Source organism: Anolis carolinensis, chromosome 6 (assembly GCF_035594765.1).
Source record: "Anolis carolinensis isolate JA03-04 chromosome 6, rAnoCar3.1.pri, whole genome shotgun sequence".
NCBI lineage: Eukaryota > Metazoa > Chordata > Lepidosauria > Squamata > Dactyloidae > Anolis > Anolis carolinensis.
Window position 1 is genome coordinate 116,807,981 of NC_085846.1, and position 18,584 is coordinate 116,826,564.

The 18,584-nt window shown below is 40.4% G+C and overlaps 1 protein-coding gene across 1 annotated transcript in view; it reads left to right on the forward strand.

Annotated features, from left to right (window-relative positions):
- Positions 1–18,584, forward strand: part of nbeal2 (neurobeachin like 2) — a 210,241-nt gene that overhangs the window by 169,373 nt on the left and 22,284 nt on the right. Inside the window, 8 exon segments of the mRNA XM_062957860.1 lie at positions 5,138–5,258; positions 5,361–5,518; positions 6,734–6,867; positions 8,150–8,257; positions 11,474–11,569; positions 12,963–13,087; positions 15,784–15,924; positions 17,658–17,788. Of these exon segments, the coding sequence (XP_062813930.1) occupies positions 5,138–5,258; positions 5,361–5,518; positions 6,734–6,867; positions 8,150–8,257; positions 11,474–11,569; positions 12,963–13,087; positions 15,784–15,924; positions 17,658–17,788 (1,014 nt within the window).

Here is an 18,584-nt window from a genome sequence, read left to right on the forward strand (position 1 = left end):
CTAGTCCTTTCAAAAGGGTCTACAAAGGCCATCTAGTCCCAACCCCAATCATGATACCTCCATCTAAGTAGTGCTAGTCCTTTCAAAAGGGTCTACAAAGGCCATCTAGTCCCAACCCCAATCATGATACCTCCATCTAAATAGTGCTAGTCCTTTCAAAAGGGTCTACAAAGGCCATCTAGTCCCAACCCCATTCATGATACCTCCATCTAAATAGTGCTAGTCCTTTCAAAAGGGTCTACAAAGGCCATCTAGTCCCAACCCCAATCATGATACCTCCATCTAAGTAGTGCTAGTCCTTTCAAAAGGGTCTACAAAGGCCATCTAGTCCCAACCCCATTCATGATACCTCCATCTAAATAGTGCTAGTCCTTTCAAAAGGGTCTACAAAGGCCATCTAGTCCCAACCCCAATCATGATACCTCCATCTAAGTAGTGCTAGTCCTTTCAAAAGGGTCTACAAAGGCCATCTAGTCCCAACCCCAATCATGATACCTCCATCTAAGTAGTGCTAGTCCTTTCAAAAGGGTCTACAAAGGCCATCTAGTCCCAACCCCAATCATGATACCTCCATCTAAGTAGTGCTAGTCCTTTCAAAAGGGTCTACAAAGGCCATCTAGTCCCAACCCCATTCATGATACCTCCATCTAAATAGTGCTAGTCCTTTCAAAAGGGTCTACAAAGGCCATCTAGTCCCAACCCCATTCATGATACCTCCATCTAAATAGTGCTACTCCTTTCAAAAGGGTCTACAAAGGCCATCTAGTCCCAACCCCATTCATGATACCTCCATCTAAGTAGTGCTACTCCTTTCAAAAGGGTCTACAAAGGCCATCTAGTCCCAACCCCATTCATGATACCTCCATCTAAATAGTGCTACTCCTTTCAAAAGGGTCTACAAAGGCCATCTAGTCCCAACCCCATTCATGATACCTCCATCTAAGTAGTGCTAGTCCTTTCAAAAGGGTCTACAAAGGCCATCTAGTCCAAACCCCATTCATGATACCTCCATCTAAAGAGTGCTAGTCCTTTCAAAAGGGTCTACAAAGGCCATCTAGTCCCAACCCCATTCATGATACCTCCATCTAAATAGTGCTACTCCTTTCAAAAGGGTCTACAAAGGCCATCTAGTCCCAACCCCATTCATGATACCTCCATCTAAGTAGTGCTAGTCCTTTCAAAAGGGTCTACAAAGGCCATCTAGTCCAAACCCCATTCATGATACCTCCATCTAAATAGTGCTACTCCTTTCAAAAGGGTCTACAAAGGCCATCTAGTCCCAACCCCATTCATGATACCTCCATCTAAGTAGTGCTAGTCCTTTCAAAAGGGTCTACAAAGGCCATCTAGTCCAAACCCCATTCATGATACCTCCATCTAAAGAGTGCTAGTCCTTTCAAAAGGGTCTACAAAGGCCATCTAGTCCAAACCCCATTCATGATACCTCCATCTAAATAGTGCTACTCCTTTCAAAAGGGTCTACAAAGGCCATCTAGTCCCAACCCCATTCATGATACCTCCATCTAAGTAGTGCTAGTCCTTTCAAAAGGGTCTACAAAGGCCATCTAGTCCCAACCCCATTCATGATACCTCCATCTAAAGAGTGCTAGTCCTTTCAAAAGGGTCTACAAAGGCCATCTAGTCCCAACCCCATTCATGATACCTCCATCTAAGTAGTGCTACTCCTTTCAAAAGGGTCTACAAAGGCCATCTAGTCCCAACCCCATTCATGATACCTCCATCTAAATAGTGCTAGTCCTTTCAAAAGGGTCTACAAAGGCCATCTAGTCCCAACCCCATTCATGATACCTCCATCTAAATAGTGCTAGTCCTTTCAAAAGGGTCTACAAAGGCCATCTAGTCCCAACCCCATTCATGATACCTCCATCTAAGTAGTGCTACTCCTTTCAAAAGGGTCTACAAAGGCCATCTAGTCCCAACCCCATTCATGATACCTCCATCTAAATAGTGCTAGTCCTTTCAAAAGGGTCTACAAAGGCCATCTAGTCCCAACCCCATTCATGATACCTCCATCTAAAGAGTGCTAGTCCTTTCAAAAGGGTCTACAAAGGCCATCTAGTCCCAACCCCATTCATGATACCTCCATCTAAGTAGTGCTACTCCTTTCAAAAGGGTCTACAAAGGCCATCTAGTCCCAACCCCATTCATGATACCTCCATCTAAATAGTGCTAGTCCTTTCAAAAGGGTCTACAAAGGCCATCTAGTCCCAACCCCATTCATGATACCTCCATCTAAATAGTGCTAGTCCTTTCAAAAGGGTTTACAAAGGCCATCTAGTCCCAACCCCATTCATGATACCTCCATCTAAGTAGTGCTAGTCCTTTCAAAAGGGTCTACAAAGGCCATCTAGTCCCAACCCCAATCATGATACCTCCATCTAAATAGTGCTAGTCCTTTCAAAAGGGTCTACAAAGGCCATCTAGTCCCAACCCCATTCATGATACCTCCATCTAAATAGTGCTAGTCCTTTCAAAAGGGTCTACAAAGGCCATCTAGTCCCAACCCCATTCATGATACCTCCATCTAAGTAGTGCTACTCCTTTCAAAAGGGTCTACAAAGGCCATCTAGTCCCAACCCCATTCATGATACCTCCATCTAAGTAGTGCTAGTCCTTTCAAAAGGGTCTACAAAGGCCATCTAGTCCAAACCCCATTCATGATACCTCCATCTAAGTAGTGCTAGTCCTTTCAAAAGGGTCTACAAAGGCCATCTAGTCCCAACCCCAATCATGATACCTCCATCTAAATAGTGCTAGTCCTTTCAAAAGGGTCTACAAAGGCCATCTAGTCCCAACCCCATTCATGATACCTCCATCTAAGTAGTGCTAGTCCTTTCAAAAGGGTCTACAAAGGCCATCTAGTCCAAACCCCATTCATGATACCTCCATCTAAGTAGTGCTAGTCCTTTCAAAAGGGTCTACAAAGGCCATCTAGTCCCAACCCCAATCATGATACCTCCATCTAAATAGTGCTAGTCCTTTCAAAAGGGTCTACAAAGGCCATCTAGTCCAAACCCCATTCATGATACCTCCATCTAAGTAGTGCTAGTCCTTTCAAAAGGGTCTACAAAGGCCATCTAGTCCAAACCCCATTCATGATACCTCCATCTAAGTAGTGCTAGTCCTTTCAAAAGGGTCTACAAAGGCCATCTAGTCCCAACCCCAATCATGATACCTCCATCTAAAGAGTGCTAGTCCTTTCAAAAGGGTCTACAAAGGCCATCTAGTCCAAACCCCATTCATGATACCTCCATCTAAGTAGTGCTAGTCCTTTCAAAAGGGTCTACAAAGGCCATCTAGTCCCAACCCCATTCATGATACCTCCATCTAAATAGTGCTAGTCCTTTCAAAAGGGTCTACAAAGGCCATCTAGGCCAACCCATTACTCAATGGGCTGTGGCGTAGCTGGCTAGTAACCAGCTGCAATAAATCACTACTGACCGAGAGGTCATGAGTTCGAAGCCCGGGTCGGGTTAAGCCCCCGACCATTAAATAGCCCGGCTTGCTGTTGACCTATGCAGCCCCGAAAGACAGTTGCATCTGTCAAGTAGGGAAATTTAGGTACGCTTTATGCGGGAGGCTAATTTAACTAATTTACAACACCATAAAACGGTCAGCAAAACACGAGGAAAGGAATGAGGAAGTACAGCCACTAGTGGATGGTGAAGCAACAGCTCCCCCTGTGGCCGGAATCGTGAAGCTGGAAAAATGTTAAAATGCCTCTGTGTCTGCCTATACTGTATGTTGTCTGTCTGTTGGCATTGAATGTTTGCCAAATATGTGTTCATTGTAATCCGCCCTGAGTCCCCTTCGGGGTGAGAAAGAAGGGCGGAATATAAATACTGTAAATAAATGCAAAACTTCCATATAAATATTGATAGTCCATTGAAAGGGGTTCCCGAGGCCATCTAGTTCAACTCCTTACTCAGTCCAAGACTTCCATATAAATACTGATAGTCCATTGGAAAGGAGGTCCCAGAAGCCATCTAGTCCAAGCTCCCTGGTCGAGACAAGAACTTGATTGAAATAGTGGTAGTCCGTTGGAACAGAGCCCTAGAGGCCATCTAATCTAAGCCACTTCTCAATACAAAATTTCCATGTGAATAACAGTAGGCCATTGGAAGGGGTCCCCAGAGGCCATCTAGTTCAACCCCATACTCAGTACAAGACTTCCATATAAATACTGATAGTCCATTGGAAAGGGGGTCCCAGAGGCCATCTAATCTAAGCCACTTCTCAATACAAAATTTCCATGTGAATAACAGTAGGCCATTGGAAGGGCCCCCCAGAGAGCATCTAGTCCTACCCTTTCTCAATACAAGACTTCCATATAAATATTGATAGAGATCCCCGAGGCCATCTAGTCCAATCTCCCTGCACAAAACAGGGAGTTGAACTAAATAGTGGTAGTCCATGGGAAGGGAGCCCCAGAGTCCATCTAGTCCAACCCCTTGCTCATGTAAATAGTGATAGTCCATTGGAAAAGGGGCTCCAGAGGCGGTCTAGCTCTACTCTTTGCCCAATAGAAGACCTCCATATAAATAATTATGGTAGCCCATTGGGAGGGATCCACCAAGGCCATCTAGTCTTGCTCAATACAAGGCTTTCATTTAAATATTGATAGCCCCTTGGAAGGGGCCCCCAGGGGTCATCTACTCCTACCCCTTGCTCAATACAAGACTTCCATATAAATATTTATGCTAGCTCATTGGAAGGTGTCCTCAGAAGACATCTTACCCTATTCCTTGCACAATATAAGACTTCCATATGAATAATTATGTCAGCTCATTGGAAGGGGTCTCCAAAGGCCATCTAGCCCACCCCCTTCTCCATGTAGATAGTAATGGTCCATTGGAAAAGGGCCCCAGAGGCCATTTAGCCCAACTCTTTGCTCAATATAAGACCTCCATATAAATGTTTATGTCAGCCCATTGGAGGGGGTCCCCAGAGGCCATCTAGTCCAAACACTAACTGATCTTGAGCTAAAAAGACATTCCCAGCAGCTTCTTTGTGGAGACGCCAAGCCTATTTAGGAGGACATTCTTCATTTAATAAGGCGGATGGACCTCTCTGTCGGCATGCCAGGGTTGCCTCAATGCTTTCCTTTCCCATCCAGGCGCTGACCATTTGCACAACCCGGCCGAACCCCTCCCCTTAGCAGTGGCCAAGGAGGCCAAGGTCAGCGAGATGCAGGATGACCAGCTGGCCGAAGAGGACCTCTCCTTCCTGGACAGCCAGTGAGTCCTCCAGAGTCGTCTTTTGGCCAAATCAGGAGAAGTGAGGGTCCGGGGCTCGCTGGCCTTGCAATGACTACTAATGCTATCCGTATTTTCTCCCAGCGTGGAGCCCAAGGAGCAAAGCCAGAGGGAGAAGCTGGTCATCTCGGAGGACTGCGAGCTCATCACCACGGTGGCCGTCATCCCCGGGCGCTTGGAGGTGACCACACAGCACATCTACTTCTACGACGGCAGCAGCGAGAAGGACGAAACCGAGGAAGGTAACACCAAAAATAGACCTTTTTTGAGCATGCAACAATATTGTAGTTTTGGAAGAGACCTCCAAAGATCACCCAGTCCAACCCCTTCCTGTCAGACAGGGAGACACAATCCAAGCTCTTTGGATGTTCCATGAATTTAGCAAATGGCTTTGGGTTGCATTTAGCTTGCAAGAAGGAGGTGCATCTACACCAGGCCTGGGCCAACAAAATTTGGAAAATGTTCTGTTCCTGGTTTGAAAGTGTTATTTCCTGTTTAATTGTGCAGCACTGACTTTGAAAATACAGTAGAGTCTCACTTATCCAACATGATACATTGAAAGTGGTGGAACAATATATCAATAGAAAAGTGGGAAAGTATCAAGAGGAAAAATAAACATAGAAATAGAGGTTTAAAAAAAACCAAAAAAAGAAGAAAAGAGAGGAAAAAAATCGGGTTATACTTCCCATCTTGGCTTCGGAGTTGTCTCTTTCATTAATTGTGTCTTTATGCAATCCGTTTAATCTACTTTATATATAGGACAGGTCTATCATAAAATCCATTCTTCTTTTTGTTAGGAATTTTATAAAGTTTGTCCAGTCTGTTTTGTTTTTCCCTTCTCTTATTTTTTGTGTTAACTTATCCATTTGTACTATGTCTAGTATTCTTATTATCCATTCTTCAGGGGTTGGGAGTCTTTTTCCTTTCCAGATCTTTGCAATTGTTAATCTTGCCGCTGTGTTTAAATAAAAAAATATTTTATCTTAGTTTTTTTTAAATTTTGCGTTCGTAAAACTTAATAAATACATTTCCGGTTCTGATTTGAATTTAATTCCTACAATTTCTTGTGTCATTTCGTGAACAGTCTTCCAAAATTCTTTAATTTTCTCACAGGACCACCATTGATGAAAAAATGTCCCAATTTTTTTCCCGCATTTCCAGCACATATTAGATTTCTTTTTATTAAATTTTGATAGTTTTTCTGGCGTGTATTACCACCTATATTGCATCTTATACCAGTTCTCTCTGATATTAGTTGCGGACGTATATTTTAATTTTTCTTTCCAAATTTTTTCCCAATATTCCAGATTCAAACTATGACCTATGTCTTTCGCCCATTTTATCATACATTCTTTTATGTATTCTTCTTCTGTTGCCCATTTTAGCAGTTGTTGATATAATGTTCTTAATAACTTTTTATCTGTTTTCATTATAATTTCCCATCCTTTCTAACCTAGGAATCGGGTACGACTTCAAGCGTCCTTTAGCGCAGCTCCGGGAATTGCACCTCCGCCGCTACAATCTTCGCCGATCCGCACTAGAATTCTTCTTCATCGACCAGGCAAACTACTTCCTCAACTTCAAAAAGATGGTAAGGACTGGATAGCTTCAGTTTCCTTCTTTCAGGGTTTATCTACACTGTAGAATTAATGCAATTTTGACACCCATGGTTCAATGCTATGCGATCCTGGGAGTCTTTCACATTCTCTGCAAAAAAAGTGTTTGATCTTCACCAAACTCCCAGTATTCATAGCATGGTAGTTAAAGTGGAATCTTATTTTTAAATGTATATTTTTATTGATATTATCTTATATTTCATGTTGTGAGTACAGTAGAGTCTCGCTTATCCAACGTAAACGGGCCGGCAAATGTTGGATAAGCGAATATGTTGGATAATAAGGAGAGATTAAGGGAAAGCCTATTAAATATCAAATTAGGTTATGATTTTACAAATTAAGCATCAAAACATCATGTTATACAACAAATTTTACAGAAAAAGTAGTTCAATACACAGTAATGCTATGTAGTAATTACTGTATTTACGAATTTAGCACCAAAATATCATGATATATTGAAAACATTGACTACAAAAATGCGTTGGATAATCCAGAACGTTGGATAAGCAAGTGTTGGATAAGTGAGACTCTACTGTATATTGCACATTTAATACCAATGTTCATACCTACACATCATTTATCTATTATCACATTTCTATATTGTCTACTCACATATCTAATAGATCATCATTCTATTCATTCTTTTCCCCCCCTTTCCCCATACCACAATTCCATTAGAAATTTAACTCCAACCATGAGCACAACTTTTCCCATTTCTGTACAATAGTTACATTGGCTTCGCCACTTTTTATCCAATCCAAATATATTGTCCATTTCTCTTTAATTTTCCTCATTTTATCTTCCTTCTTATCCTCAGAGGTTACATTTGCAATAATTTCTGATTGGACCTGGTCAAACAAATAGTTATTCCAATTCACCATATTCCACTTTTTTTCGTCTCTCCAGCCCCAAGCTATTACTGCCTTCCCTGCAAGAATCATAGCTTTGAATAGATCTTGATATTTTACGTTAATTTTATAGTTCCCTAATATCCCCATCCACATTAATTCCATGCTTACTTGGAGTGAAATTCTAAATAATTCCTCTATTTTCCCCATTATTTTTTCCCAAAATGTTTTTACCCTTGGACATTCCCAGCACATGTGGGCGTACCATCCCTTGCCTACCCCACAATGCCAACATGTTGAATTTTTATTCCTCATCATATTTCCTAATTGTGCTGGGGTGAAATGGAATCAAACTGTGTTCATTCTAGCAGTGTAGATGCACATCAGAAATCCCTGTTGCCCTCCGCAGGTGAGGAACAAGGTGTACTCCTCCATCCTCAGCCTCCGGCCGCCGAACCAGATTTACTTTGGAAGCCGTTCCCCGCAAGAGCTGCTCAAGGCGTCCGGATTGACTCAGGTGCAGAATCCTCCTGTTTTTACTTCTTCTTATTATTTTATTATGACACAGCAAACAAGATAGACATGCTGGATTTCATATCACAGAATCACAAGTCGAACACTTCCCAAGTGTCTAGGACTGTGTGATGTATTTTTGGATGATGCGCGCAGATCCCAGCAGGGTGGCCTTTTGCAGTTGGCAGATCGGGATTTTGTCAATGTCTATTGTTTCCAAATGCCGGCTGAGATCTTTTGGCACGGCACCCAGTGTGCCCATCACCACCGGGACCACCTGCACTGGTTTCTGCCAGAGTCTTTGCAGTTTAATCTTGAGGTCCTGATAGCGGCTGAGTTTTTCCTGTTGTTTTTTGTCAATGCGACTGTCACCTGGGATGGCGACATCAATGATCCAAACCTTGTTCTTTTCCACAACTGTGATGTCTGGTGTGTTGTGTTCCAGAACTTTGTCAGTCTGGATTCGGAAGTCCCACAGTATCTTTGCGTGCTCATTTTCCAATACTTTTGCAGGTTTATGATCCCACCAGTTCTTTGCTGCTGGGAGGTGGTACTTGAGGCATAAGTTCCAATGAATCATTTGGGCCACACAGTTGTGCCTCTGTTTGTAGTCTGTCTGTGCGATTTTCTTACAGCAGCTGAGGATATGATCAATGGTTTCGTCGGTTTCCTTGCACAGTCTGCATTTTGGGTCATCAGCTGATTTTTCGATCTTGGCCTTAATTGCGTTTGTTCTGATGGCTTGTAGGTGCCACCTGGACGTGGTGGTGGGGGGGGGTGGCTTAACCATTCCGAGGATACTCAGCGGAGGAATGGAACCAAGTGCACCTAACCCATTAGCATTATGGAGAATCAAACCAAAACGAAGTCTATACTGGCTCGGTTGTCGCCCGCGGTGGATGCTGTTGATTCTGGACATCCATCGACAAGTGGGCTACGGAATCATCAAAACCCAAATGAACAGTCACAGAAGCGGCAGAAATATACAATGCCAGAAAACCGCACAGTCATGAAATGCTATTACTTATTATTATTATTATTTGTATGCCATTTTGTTCTCACTTTGCAATCATTGAGTTTTTCTCATCATCCTTTTGCATCTTGGCTCTTGGAGCATTTATTGCAAGATGGGACAAAATGTGACTCAAAAAGTCAAATATTTAGAATTTTTAATAATTATGATAGATAGATGGATAGATAGATAGATAACCATTGTTGTTGTTGTTGTTGTTTCCCTGCTTTTTCCTTTAGACTGAGACCTCACAAAATGGCTTCATTTTGTGTGATTGTGCAATATATAATAATAATAATTATGATAGATAGGTAGATAGACAACATGTATACATAGCCGCTTTGAGTCGCTTTTTAGAGAGATAAAGCGAGATACAAATAATAATACATCTCCATGTGCAGACACATATACGCAAACATATAAGTATATATTGCAATTATTATATTTATTGTCTTAGTGATAGAGAGAAAGATGCATACATACACACATATACACAAACACACAGATATATAAATATATGTTGCAATTATTATATTTATTGTCTTAGTGATTGAGAGAGAGATGCATGCATACACACACACATATATATACAAACACATACACAGATATATAAATATATATTGCAAATTATTATTAGCAGTAATAGTAGTAGCCCACCTTTTCTGTGGGACTGAGGCCCCAAACATCTCACAACATTAAAAACAATACAATTAAAAACATAGAAAAGATTAAAAATTTTAAATATAATGAAAGGCCATAACTATTCAGACAATTCATTTCAAGCATCATGAAACTTACTGTGTAAAAAGCTGCTTTGTTTTGCACTACAGTTCATTCCCAAAGCTAGGAGACAACAGATTGTATTCCTGGTTTATTTTAACCAGCAGTGGGAATTTTGCAAAACGAGCTGGGCTTTTGACCGGAAATATCTTCACGTGCTTCCACCAGAATGTTTTATTGCAGCCGATTAAATGAGTATTGTGTTGGGGCTCAACAAGGGGCTGGGGATTTCTTAGGATGAGGGGGATGATGGGTTTCAAACTGAAGAGTCTGTTTGTGATGGGGGTGAATTTCAGGCCTTAGATCAGAGAGAAGTGCAGGCAGTTGAAGATGAGACAGAGGATGGTTTGGATTCCAATGTTCGTTCCTTAGCCACAGGGAAAAGGAAAGCCGATGAAAGGTCCATTTTGTTACGGGTTTGTTGAAAAACAAACTGCGTGCAGTCCTGTCCAGACTTATCCAGCCCTTTTGTGCATCCACAATGAGCAAAAGAAAACAAGCCAGGAAAATGGAAGAAAATGAAAAATTTACTCTTAGGTAGCAGAGTCAAAAAGAAACACAATAAAACTTCCAGCAACAAAACTCACATAACGTTCCTTGCATTAAACTCATGCATCTTCATAGTAGGCTCTCAGCAAGTATTCAGTAAGTCCTCAAAAGACATTACAAACATTTCCCAAATATACCCCATTCAGGGAGTGGTTCAAGCTTGTTAGCCTTGATTGTTCTAATTACTCATCTATGAGTTGTAATTGACCAGGTGTTTTTCCCTTAACACACACATACACAAGTAGTGATCCCACAGAAACTTAGTCAAATACATGCATATACAGTAATACATTTCGGGACTCAGCCTTCAGCCAATGAGGGGTTTTCCGGTGATATCAGATTAGGTCTCTGGAGGGAGGGAGTGAAAGATAGATTAATTAGGCATTTGGAGAGACTCTGTGGGAAGTCCTTGAAACCCAGGTGTGTGAGGCATGATTTCATGGCTTCTTGGTCGGGCTTGGGCTTAAATTAAGTGGTGTTTACCTGGTATCTCTCAAAAGAGACAACATTGCCAAAAAGTTTCAGGTTTCTTTTCCAGCTCTCAAGTTCATGATTCAAGTTTCCTGTGTTTGCCTATGTTCCTGAAAGAGGTTTGCTTTGGGAAAAGTTCCTGCTTTCATGCTTATGGATTTATGCCTGTGATCTTGACTTCCTTGATTTCATGTAAATTGCCATTTTTGGACTACTGCTCTTTTGTATATGGACGACTGCTATTTTATAGTTCCTTTTCCACTGCTATTTTGGAAAATGCCCTTTTCCCCTTTGTACATGCTTTTGTTAATAAACTGCTGTAGTTAGTACTACTGGACTCTGGTGTGGTGCTGGGTGATAAGGTGTTTCAGGGCTGGAGTGCAACATATTGCCTCTATTTCCCCACAGAAATGGGTTTACAGGGAAATCTCCAACTTCGAATACCTCATGCAGCTGAACACCATTGCCGGGCGGACCTACAACGACCTCTCCCAGTATCCCGTGGTAAGGAAATGAGGCACAATGGGGTCAGATCGTTTTTATTATTAATTTACTTCCATATTTATTAATTGTAGAGACATTTTCATACTGCCTTTGAGCCTCACCTCCTCCATAAGTGCCTTCGAGGTGGTTTATTATAACAACAACCCAAAATATACAAGAAAGGAAAAATAAAACTGTAGAAACAAACAAAAAGATAGCGCAATCAATAGACAAAACCCACTGAAAACCTGGCAGAAAATATATATATATTGTCTTCATTTGCCCATATTAAAAAAAAAACTCTAGAAAGTATTAACTATGGTAAATATTACAACTGTTGAAAGCAGCAATGATTACATTGCACAACCCAAGACATGGTTGTGTTTTAATGGTTTTTAACTGGGAATTTTTTAATGTTTATATTTAATCCTGTTTGAGTGTTTGCATATTTGTATATCTTTGGGAAAGAAAAAGTGGGGTATAAATAATAATAATAATAATAATAATAATAATAATAATAATAATGATGCTGTTATGGATCTGGGTTAGTGTCCCTGCATATAATTTCCATTTAAGAAGGGAAAAATCTACCATGAGAAGAGAAATAAAATATATTTATTTAGTTTCTTGACTTGTATATAGCTTTTCTCACCCCAGTGGGGGGATTCAAAACGGTTTTCAACATATTTATGGCCAAATTTATTGCCTCACATACATATGAAACCTAACATTAAACAACCATAACTTCTCCATCGTGGTCTCTGTGAAATCGCACATATGGTATTTCCTAGGCCTGTGCAGTCAGCCCAGAATCTTCATAATCCAAGGTCGTTCCAAATATCAACTTTGAGAATAATAATAGTAATAATAATAATTTTATTTCTTACCCACTTCTCCTCATGTCTCTAGGTGGGTTACATCATTGCTTAAAACACATAATGGTTTAAAAACACTCTGTAAAATACACATATTAAAACATATTTCGATAAAATACATATTAAAATACGTAAAACAAAAATTAGACAGAGAATGGAAGTAAAAGATATGTATGTTCGAAATGTTGGTTTTAATGCTGGTGGAAACCTGCTTCGACCTTTATATCTCACCGGAGAATTTACCTGTCTGCTTGTATAATGATAATAATAATAATAACAGCTGTGGGTCCATGGACCGTAATAAAGTTTATTGTATTGTATAATAACTATAACTATTATTATTATGCCCATTTAAAAGCCCGAGACAGCTCCACATCAGTCACACAAAATGTATTACTACTACTACTTCTACTACTACTGTTGTTATTGTTATTATTTATTCTGTAATTAATGTGAAGCTAATGGGGTCAGATGTGAACTCCGCTCTCCCCTGGCCTCAAACCAGGAAAAAAGTCTGTTTCTTTCTCTCTTTTCTCCAGTTTCCGTGGATCCTGCAAGATTATGCCTCGGAGACCCTGGACCTCAGCAACCCGGCCGTCTTCCGGGACCTTTCCAAGCCCATTGGCGTGGCCAACGAAAAACACGCCAAGGACGTGAAGGAAAAGTGAGTGCAGCCCTCTCCTTACAAGAATGAGAAGAGAAAGTACGGGTCTGACCACAAGCAAAAGAGAGCGAGGCTATGACTTCTCTCAATCCACATACCAGACTCCTATGGATTCAGCCTTGAATCACATTGGCCTTTTTTGCTGCCACATCACACTGTTGGCTCATGTCCAGCTTGTCCATGAAGACTCATAGATCCTTTTTGCTTGGACTGTTTCCAAGCCAGGTGTCACCCAATCCTATATTTGTGCATTTCATTTTTATTACTAGTAATAATAATAATATTAATAAACTTTATTTTTATATCCCTCCCCATCTCCCCGAAGGGACTCGGGGCGGCTCACAACAGGGACAAGCCCGAAACAACAACAACATATTTGACATAAACTTAAAACATTCCAACAATACACAAAATAAAATAATGGACAAATACATTAAAATCCAAAATCAGAGTAATTAAAAGCAAACCAGTGGGGACAGGTTTCATAAAGTGCTGTATCATGGAAATAAGTAGCAGTGATAAAGTGCCATATGCTTTTAAAACAGTAGGCATTTCTAATGTTGTTTATTAGGTAGGAATATTCACTGTTATTTTTTAATAATCCCATTAGAAAATACATCCCAAGGCAACACCGGGTACATAAGCGAGTTTTAACAAATATTTCAGATTTTCAGTGCAGATTAACTTAGGTTAATTCTTTTCTCAATGCAAAAAAAAAAAAAACCACACTTCTTTGCAGATAGGTACAGTAGAGTCTCACTTATCCAAGCTAAACGGGCCGGCAGAAGCTTGGATAAGCAAGTATCTTGGATAATAAGGAGGGATTAAAGAAAAGCCTATTAAACATCAAATTAGGTTATGATTTTACAAATTAAGCACCAAAACATCATGTTCTACAACAAATTTGACAAAAAAAATTTCAATATGCAGTAATGCTATGTAGTAATTACTGTATTTACGAATTTAGCACCAAAATATCACGATGTATTGAAAACATTGACTACAAAAATGCGTTGGCTAATCCAGAACGTTGGATAAGCGAGTGTTGGATAAGTGAGACTCTACTGTATATACTGCCTCCTGGTGGCTGCATCCAAGCACAATGTAGTTTGTGTTTAAAATAAGGCAACTAGGAAAAAGGGTGGACTTCTTAACCAGTATTTTAAGTTGGACAACGAAGGATCTGTGTTCCAGGTTTGGTCCAGATCCATCAAGCCACGGAGGAGGCTTTGAAGTACAAACATACGTACATATTTTCATTTTTATAATGTAGTGCAGTCTGTTTCTCCTTGTTGAAGTACATTTTGTTTGTGTTGGTCAATCAGCTCTCTTAATTTGGATCCTGATCTTGTTCTTTGGGATATTAGCAATCACTCCCAGTTTGGTCCCATCTGTGAATGAGATGAGCATGGCTTCTATTCCATCCTCGTCCAAGTCATTGATAATGATAAGAAATGGCCCGAATGGCCCAGGGTTGAAGAAGAGGAAGAGTTGCCTGTTGCACCCCAGCATTGAGGCACCCGTTCACCCAGCACCACTCCAGAGGCCAGTCGTCCAGTAATAAAATGTTTATATAACATACAATATACGAAATAAGCCAGAACTCAATAGTAGTACAGTAATTCAAAAATGCCAAGAAAAAATCTCAGAACCATTAAATCCAAAAAACATAGAAATAATCCAAGGTAAATTCCATGAACATGGACACAGGAATCTCTTCCAGATAAACTCTTCCAAGGTCCATAGGCAACGACAGGAACATGAAACAAGAATCTCATCCATGCAAGAACCAGGAACTTGGAAACATGGAGAGAAAGGAGATGGTTTCCAGTGTTGTCTCCTGAAATGCTTGAACCCAAAGCACCTAATTTCATCCCATCCAGGTTCCCATGAAATCTATATATATAAAAGGGTAATGAAATTTCGGCCTAGGACAAAACAACAAAATTGCACATCCCAGAAACACTAAACTTGGCAGCACAACCCCTCATCCATGCCTCTGGGTTGATACAACAAAAAGAAAAGAAAAATAAAGTCCTAATTAGAGGGAGAGGAATAATTGTTTTTATCCAATTGCTGCCAGTTAGAAAGCTATGCTCCACCCACTTGGTCTCCTAGCAACCCACTCACCCAGGGGACAGGCAGAGTTAGGCCTCACTTAGGCCTCTTCCACACTGCCTATAAAATACAGATGATCTGATTTTAACTGGATTATATGGCAGTGCAGACTCAAGGCCCTTCCACACAGCTATATAACCCATTTATTATGGACTTAATGTCAGGGGAAAAGCTTTACCCTTTACCTTAACTACCACCAATTCCTCAATACTTCATTTCCCATACCACCAGACTTCGCCACAGCAACGCGTGGCCGGGCACAGCTAGTCATTTCTAAGGCACCTGTATTTAAGGGCCTTATCCTGGATCCGCTGGGAAGACTTAGTTTGCCTACTTTTCACGCCCTGCGTTCTCAGACCTAATCTACACTCTCTTGAGACCACTTTGCCGTCTCTGTGTTCCCAAGGCCTTTTCACCAGGGAAACTACACTTTCATTTTTCCTGGTTCCCAGGCAACGATTGAAAGAATGCAAAGCAGCCTGACCTGTCTGCGATTCTCCCTGAACACACTCGGGCGCTTCATTTTGAAACTCGGCATCCTCAGAATCCTCTGAGCATGGTGTTTCTTTATCCTACAGGTACGAGAGCTTTGAGGACCCCACCGGGATGATCGACAAGTTCCACTACGGCACCCACTACTCCAACGCCGCGGGCGTCATGCACTACCTCATCCGGACGGAGCCCTTCACCACCTTGCACATCCAGCTGCAGAGCGGAAGGTGAGCAGAAGACATGCGAGTAGACCTTGGCCAAAATAGCCTCTCCCTTCCTCCAGTCCATGCAAGACATATGCCAATACAGGCAGTCCCGAGTTACAAACATCCGATTTACGAACACCTCCTAGTTAAGAATAGGGGTGAGACAATAGGAAGGGAGAGAAACCTTCCCCTCGGAAGGAAGGGAAATCCACTCCTGGATGAGTTATTGTCATGGGAGAAAGGGATCGCCAGTGAAATTTTATCTTCAGTTCTTGTTTCCGCAACAAGCCAAATTTTGCAATATCTAATTCTCAAAGGGACGGAATTTGTATCGGTATGCAATATATTCTTTGCCGTTGTCATATGTCTGTTGCATACAGCAGAAATTACCGTATATACTCGAGTATAAGCCGACCCGAATATAAGCCGAGGCACTTAATTTTACCACAAAAAAACTGGGAAAACATTGATTGCAGTATAAGCCGAGGGTGGTAAATTTCAGAAATAAAAATAGATACCAATAAAATTACATTAATTGAGGCATCAGTAGGTTAAATGTTTTTGAATACAGTAGAGTCTCACTTATCCAACACTCGCTTATCCAGCATTCTGGATTATCCAACGCATTTTTGTAGACAATGTTTTCAATATATCGTGATATTTTGGTGCTAAATTTGTAAATACAGTAATTACTACATAGCATTACTGCGTATTGAACTACTTTTTCTGTCAAATTTGTTGTATAATATGATGTTTTGGTGCTTAATTTGTAAAATCATAACCTAATTTGATGTTTAATAGGCTTTTCCTTAATCTCTCCTTATTATCCAACATATTCGCTTATCCAACATTCTGCCGGCCCGTTTATGTTGGATAAGTGAGATTCTACTGTATTTACATAAAGCTCAGATTTAAGATAAGACTGTCCAACTCAGATTAAATCCTTATTCTCATCTTCTTCAATGTAAATGTGCTTATGTATCCTTTTAATAATAATAGAGTAAAACAATACATGTTGTAATAATAATAATAATGAGTACAGGAAAATAATACAAGTAAAAATAAATAGAGTAAAATAATAAATGTATTATTAATAATAATAATAATAATAGCGTAAAATGTAGTAGTAGCAACAATAATAGAGAAAAATAATAAATGTAATAGTACCAATAATAATAGAGAAAAATAATAAATGTACCATATATTCTCGAGTATAAGCTGACCCAAATATAAGCCAACCAGGACCCTCACCCTAGTATAAGCCGAGGGGGGCTTTTTCAGTCTTAAAAAAAGGGCTGAAAAACTAGGCTTATACTCAAGTATATACAGTAACTAAATAATGTTAGCCCCCAGCCTTTTGGATAAGAGATGCTCAACCCTATCCACACTATAGAATAGATGCAGTTTGGCACTACTTCAGCAGCTCAGTGCTGTGGAATCCTGGGATTTGTAGTTTGTTACAAACTACCAGCACTTTTTGTAGTAAAGACCTTATCAAACTACAACTCCCATGATAAGATATATTTAATATCAGAATACATTTAGGTTCAGCTTTGTTTTTACTGGGACTTCCAATGAATGAAAAAACATGACACATTACATTATAGTCTACCAAGATGCATCCCTGGTTTTCACCCGAGACTGATCATTTTAAAACAGGTAACCTCTGTAAATAACAACAACAACAACAATTATTATTATTATTATTATTATTATTATTATTATTATTATTATTATTATTATTATTTCAACAGGTTTGACTGCTCTGACCGCCAGTTTCATTCCATCCCAGCTGCTTGGCAAGTCCGAATGGAAAACCCTGTTGATGTGAAGGAGTTAATCCCGGAATTCTTCTACTTTACGGACTTCCTGGAAAACCAGAATGGTCAGTGGGGAAAACTCCCAAAATGGTTTATCCCAATGGACCAACAAACTTACCTACATTGACCGGTCAGATTCCTAGGATAGGTTTTGCTTCCTTCTTCTTTATAGTTTGATTTTTTATTTTTATTTTTTGGGTGCATCTACAATATTGAATTAATGCAGTTTGACACCACTTTTAACTGCCGTGAGTCAATGCTATGGGATACTGAGATTTGTTGTTTGGTGAAGCTCCGATCCTCTTTGGCAGGGAAAGCTAAAGACCTTGCAAAACTACAACTCTTGGGATTCCATAGCATTTTGCATTTGGTATTAGTTGACCATTTCTAGGTTCTCTAGTATAACTCTATGGGTAGCTTCCAATAGACATTCATCATAGAATCCTCATGGAGGACCCAGCAAATCCTAGGAAAGTGTCTGTGGTCCAGAAGTCCCTATTTTCCTCCCCATCCTTCTCCTTTTTTCTCGTCCATCTTCTCCTTTACCTACATCTTCTCTTTCACCATCATCTTCACCTTTGCCTCATTCTCATCCTCCTACTTCATCCGTTTTCAACTTCATCTCCACCTTCTCCGTCTCCTTCTTTCTCCTCCATCTCCTTTTTTTTTCCACCTTGAACCTTTCTCCTCCATCTTCACCTTAATCTTCTCCTTCGCCATCATCTTCACCTCCTCCACCACCACCACATTCTCTTTCACCTTTAATGTCTTCTGCTCTACCTTCTCCTCCGTCTTCATCTTTTCCTTCACCATTATCTTCACCTTCTCCTCCTTTATGCTCCACTTTCTCCTCCTTTTCTT